Below are 6,000 nucleotides of genomic sequence, written 5' to 3' on the forward strand. Positions count from 1 at the left end.
AAATGGCACTGCCATATTGTCTGTGAGGTCGTTCCACTGCCAGTTGCATTCCAAGAATTTTTGGTCTTCTCATTGTGATGTCTCTGTGTGTTTCCTGAATACATAGGATGTCACAAGAGATGTCCTCAGACATTTTGGCTAATAGTTCTTCCTTAGCAAGTGACAAACCTTCTATATTAATAGACATAATCGTTAGCAATGGTCTTGATAAAGACCTTTGGTATTCATCCATTCATCCAATGCTTTTGGGTTGAAAGATTGGCCGCTTACAAGAAACGTTGCCCAGGGGACACCCGACTGAAATTTACTCAATCTTCGAGGAGGCTCTTTCCGTGTCCCCTGTGAAAGCCACCCACTGCATGACTATCAGCCTCCTCCCACCAGACTCAAATCAAGGAAGGGCTTCATGAGAACCACCACTCTCCTCTTGATGTTCCTCCAGCAGCAGCAAGGGTGTCCCTCTGGCCAGCTAAACCTGGTAATTCCAACTGGATGGCCCCCCATGAGGGTCTTCTTCCTGGGGCAAACCAAGAATGGGCAACTTGGAAGTCCCTGAACAGACTCAGAAGCAGAGTGGGCAGATCTAAAGACAACTTGGCAAGGTGGCATTACCTGGAGGAATCCTCCACCTTGTGTGACTGTGGAGCAGAACAAACAACTCCGCATATATATGCTTGCCCACAATGTCCTACCTCATGTACAGAGGAGGAGTTGCTTAAAGCTACGGACAATGCAGTTGCTGTTGCCCGCTTTTGGTCTAAAACTATTTAGTTGTTTTGTGATTTCCTCTATTTTTTTCATCATTTTAAAAATGTATTTGTTATGCAATGCTTTTGACACGAAATAAATATAAATAAGAGCTGGAAAAGACCTCATGGGCCATCCAGTCCAACCCCCTGCCAAGAAGCAGGAAAATTGCATTCAAAGCACCCCTGACAGATGGCCATTGAGCCTCTGCTTAAAAGCCTCCAAAGAAGGAACCTCCACCACAATCCGGGGAGAGAGTTCCACTGCTGAACAGATCTCACAGTCAGGTAGTTCTTCCTGATGTTCAGAAAACAAGCTTGCTCCCTCCTCCCTATGACTTCCCCTCACATATTTATACATGGCTATCATGTCTCAGCCTTCTCTTCTGCAGGTTAAACATGCCCAGCTCTTTAAGTCGCTCCTCATAGAGCTTGTTCTCCAGACCCTTGATCATTGTGGTCCATGCTCTCGTTACATCTAAGATAGACTACTGCAACACGCTCTACGTGGGGTTGCCTTTGAAGACTGTTCGGAAGCTTCAAATAGTCCAATGAGAGGCAGCCAGGTTAATAACTGGGACAGCTCCCATATTGCGTCAGCTCCGCTGGTTGCCCATTTGCTACCGAGCACAATTCAAAGTGCTGGCTTTGGCCTATAAAGACCTAAACAGCCCTGTCTCAGTTTACCTGTCCGAATGCATCTCCCTCTATGAATCACCACGGAGATTAAGATCTTCCGGGGAGGCCCTGCTCTTGTGTCGACACATGAGAGGCTAATTGAGACATATACATTTTCCCCATCTCAAATCCTCTCCTTCCGAAGATCTGGCAATCTGTCCAGTCTCACGGAAAGAATGAACTCTCATCAGTCAGGTGTCAGCCGAAGTCGGCGGTTCAGACCTTTACTGATGTAATTTACAACTATGTACAGACGTGCAGCTAACACACATGCCTCTTCTACGGCAGAATTAATGGCGACTAGACTTATCAGTAAACTTAGCACCTCCCAAATTCCATTCTCGGTGACTTATGTACGCTATGTAGGCAAACGGAAGCTGCATTCCTGTTACTCTATGCAGTTAACCATTCCTGTGCTGGAATGCTTACCAAAGCACCACACACATTCACTTTAACATTGTAGTGTGTGAACATTTCACACACTACAATGACCATTATTCTGACATCTCGGTCCCGCCACCATCACAGACGCGATTGACGGGAACAAGAGACAGGGCCTTCTCAGTGACTGCCCCTCGGCTATGGAACTTCCTCCCTGGCAAGATTAGATCAGCCCCCTCCTTCCTGTCATTCAGAAAGATGGCAAAAACTTGGCTGTGGGACCAAGCCTTTGGGACAGTACAATAACGGCAGCAATAGGAAATTTCACCACTGACCAGATCCGGTACAGCTGACTTGTGATGATTTTAAATAATTGTTTTAATATGAAGATAACTGATTTTAGTGTTCATGTATATTTATAGTTTATTTTATGTTCTGGCATTGAATGTTTGCCGTATATATGTTGTGATTCGCCCCGAGTCCCCTTTGGGATAAGAAGGGCAGAATATAAATGTTTAAAATAAATAAATAACACTTGCATTACATTCACGTAAATAAAAAGGTGCTCTGCACCCCATACTCATCTTATAGGGCAGGCATTACAGATGCAATCTGATGTACTTGAAAGCTCTGAGTACTAGTCCATTAAGATTAAGATTTTCAGAGGAATGAAGGTTAAGATCATAAAGACAATAAGGATTTAATATTAACAAAAGAAGTACAGAAAGAGCCTAGATATGACATCATGCATACATTGGAGAAAACTCAAGAAAGGGTATGAAAAGGAAAATGTTATAGACATAACTATCTCTCTAAAATAGTGAAATAAATGTGATGGTAAAAGAGAAAAGTAAAAATAAAAAAGTAAAATGTGTTTATATGTACATGCTGGTCTGAGTACAGACGTGACAATTAAAGATTAAGTTGTCTTTTTATTTTTAAAAAACAGTTCAAAGTTAGCTTTTTATTAGAATATAGTACAGCAAAAGATACTAGCATGTCTGTTCATACAAATATTTGGAAAACTTCTTTTTAAAGGGTGCTCTCAAAAGGGAAGATTACATTATCCAATACGACCTCCTTCTTCAAAATACAAAGTTTGTGAACTACAGATGTTATCAGGTACAGTTCAGACCATATTATGTTATAGTACATTATAGGATTAGTAGTATATTATATTAGACCAGGTCTTTAAGCATTAAAATTGCTACAACAGTAGCAGAAATCAAGGCCCTTTCAGTGATTTTTCAGGGGAACTATAGTATAGAGTTGGCAAAACTGTTCAGAATGAGACCAGTGTGGATTCAGAAAGCAGTTCTCTCCTAACCCCATGGTTTTGGGATATAGCTTGATATCCAAATCCGGTTACTTTAGTTACACAGTGAATGCTGCCACACAGAAACAAAAAGGCTTATATTTCCTTATATCTCTTTGGGTTGTGAACAGGGCAGATAAACTATCAAAAGGTACAACTCATACAAGATATTTCACCCTGTTCAGAAATATTAAAGTTGCCCTCAAATCCAAAACATAAAAATATCTTGTGTACCAACAATTAATATAGGCTATTTTAATTTTATAATAAAATATGTTCCCAAAATTGGATCCTAGTTCATTTTGCATTTTCATGCACAACATGGTATGAAAGTTCTTGGATAGTGTTGGGTTGGGCTATAAAAACTGAAGGCGTTTTCTCAACCAACAAAGGTAAAGGGAAGAATAGTACAGTAGAGTCTCACTTATCCAAGTTTCACTTATCCAAGGTTCTGTATTATCCAAGGCAGTCTGCCTTTTAGTAATCATTGTTTTTGTAGTAAATGTTGCAATGTTTTGGTGCTAAATTTGTAAATACAGTAATTACTACATAACATTACTGTGTATTGAATGCCTTTTCTGTCAATTTCTTGTAAAACATGATGTTTTGGTGCTTAATTTGTAAAATCATAATGTAATTCTATGTTTAATAGGCATTTTTTAAATCCCTCCTTATTCAAGATTTTCACTTATCCAATGTTCTGCTGGCCCATTTATCTTGGATAAGTGAGACTCTACTGTATTTGAAAGTGGCTGAATAATTCTTGATGGCATACTCTAGTTGACATTATAGAATGGAAAGCTTGGTCTCATTTTAAAATTCAAACCAGATTATCTATGATTTATAACGGTAGATTATGTATTTATTATGAAAGACAGTTGCCTTGTCTTTTGCTTGTGTTCGTAGATGTAGGTTATTCATTTCATCTGCTAACAGTTGATTGCGTCTCTCTTCTTCTTGGCACTTTCCTTGTTGCTAAAGGCCTTTAAAAAATCAGACATGATTCTGAATGTTATACTCACAGACAAATTGTTGCACCATCTTGAAGAGTTAACAGAAATAGCTAGTTACAAATTTTATTTATTGAATTATTGGATTTCTATCCCACCATTCTCCCAAGATAGGATTCAAGGCAGTCTAACTAGCTGGAGTTATGACAGTTAGAATTCATCCTGGATGGCCTGAAATAATAGAAACAGATTGATACCTGCTTTCACTTAAAAATGCAGGTATATCTTAAAGCACTGCTTCTTAATTTGTAGGTCCGCTTCCAAATGAGGTCCCCTGCTTAATGTTGGGGTCCCAAAAAATTGGCAACAGTAAATGTTTTTGAATGTCACCCATTTACACAAATCTGTTAGCAACAAGGTACAGTGTTTACAGTGGATTCTGCAGAAAATGCTTCAGCTGTACTCCACAAAAAGGAAAATTAGTCTTTTAGCAAGCCCTGTAAAAGTTTGTTTTCAGTAAATGTTTGGTTTTTACACCTATTTTATATACTTATATACCTGGGGTCACATAAAAATGTATCGGGTTGAGAGAGGTCACGAATAGGAAAAGAAATCCAGTCCTAACATTTCAGACTGGTGATCTAAGACACATGACACAGAGTCTCCTGTTGGTTAGTCCCAATGAAAGGTAGGCCCACTCAATCAATTAATGTAAGTTGAGTCAACACACAAGTACCTCCTTTTGGTTAAATGGGTCTATTCAATGGGTTCAAAGGGGAGGCTATGGGAGGGAGGGTGGGACTGGGGGATATGAGTTTTAAAGGTCATTTTAATGTATTTGCTGTAGTTTCATTCTGTTTTTACCACACTGTTATTTGTTTTTAACTTTTGTATTGCTCTTTTTAAACTGTTTAGTGTGGATAGATGTTAGCCGCTTTGAGTCTCCATGGGGAGAAAGGCGGGATATAAATAAATAAATAAATAATACTCTAGGCAGCACTGATAAGACAATTCTGGGAAGAACTGAAGTGACGTCAATACTCAATGTGCTTATTAAGTAGAGAAAGATACAATATTTTCACTCCTCACTGGCCAAATGCAATTACAAATTTGTTTTTGGTTTTTTTCTAGGAAGCAGATTGCAGTACCTTTGCCTACTGGAAAACACAGGAAAATTTAAACAGTTTTCATACAACATGAAATCAACTAAAGCAGAACAAGCAAAGCACATAAGGTGCAGGAATGAAAGCAAAACTGGGCTATAGCAGAACATATCAGTTATGTAGCAAGATATTAAAGTTATCTTTAAGCGTATTTTATCAGTATGCCCGCATGGGTGATCTTAAATAGCTCTCATGTGCTACAACTCTCTTAAGAACTTGAAACAGTATGAAGGTTAAACTGTTTAATATCGGGATAGCTGGTTTATTATAAAATATTAGAATGCTGTTATCTTCAATATAAATGAGAAGCCACAAATCATGTTTTTTGATATTTGTATATAATTCATTTGTGTATGTTTGAATACTTCAATAAATTTCTGTACGGATGGGAACCACGATTTATGCATGTGCAACTGGGCCAGGGAAAGCAAACTTCTCTACTGCACTCCCCTATGTGCTAATTCACCAGTGTCTATGGGGGTCATAGACACATTGGTAGGGAGACCCTAGGTGTCTCTGAAGGTTCATGGGCACATTGATAAGGCCATTGGTTTCTCTGGGGGTTCATGGACACATGGGCAGGGATGTGTCTTCAGGGATGGAGAACCATGTGATTTGTGGTTGCCTTAAAACAAATACCTGTGAGCTTTGATATGGTGATCTTTAGCAGCAGCATTTCCTGGGCTTTGAGTTTTGGAAAGGGGTGCAAAGTGCTATAGAGCACCTTCTTTTCTGTCCAAAACAGATATATGCCAATGTAAGCTACA

At 39.1% G+C, this 6,000-nt stretch overlaps 1 protein-coding gene across 3 annotated transcripts in view; it reads left to right on the forward strand.

Moving 5' to 3' along the window:
- Positions 1-5,625, forward strand: part of invs (inversin) — a 94,472-nt gene extending 88,847 nt beyond the window's left edge. Inside the window, exons 16-17 of one of the 3 annotated variants that reach the window (XM_062984073.1) lie at positions 2,844-2,927; positions 5,202-5,625. In XM_062984073.1, coding sequence (XP_062840143.1) covers positions 2,844-2,927; positions 5,202-5,335 — 218 coding nt within the window. In that variant the 3' untranslated portion in view covers positions 5,336-5,625. The remainder of the gene's footprint in view (positions 1-2,843; positions 2,928-5,201) is intronic. The other 2 variants (XM_062984075.1, XM_062984074.1) reach the window with 2 other exon arrangements.
- The last annotated feature ends 375 nt before the right edge of the window (positions 5,626-6,000 follow it).

This window comes from Anolis carolinensis, chromosome 6, assembly GCF_035594765.1.
Source record: "Anolis carolinensis isolate JA03-04 chromosome 6, rAnoCar3.1.pri, whole genome shotgun sequence".
Lineage (NCBI taxonomy): Eukaryota > Metazoa > Chordata > Lepidosauria > Squamata > Dactyloidae > Anolis > Anolis carolinensis.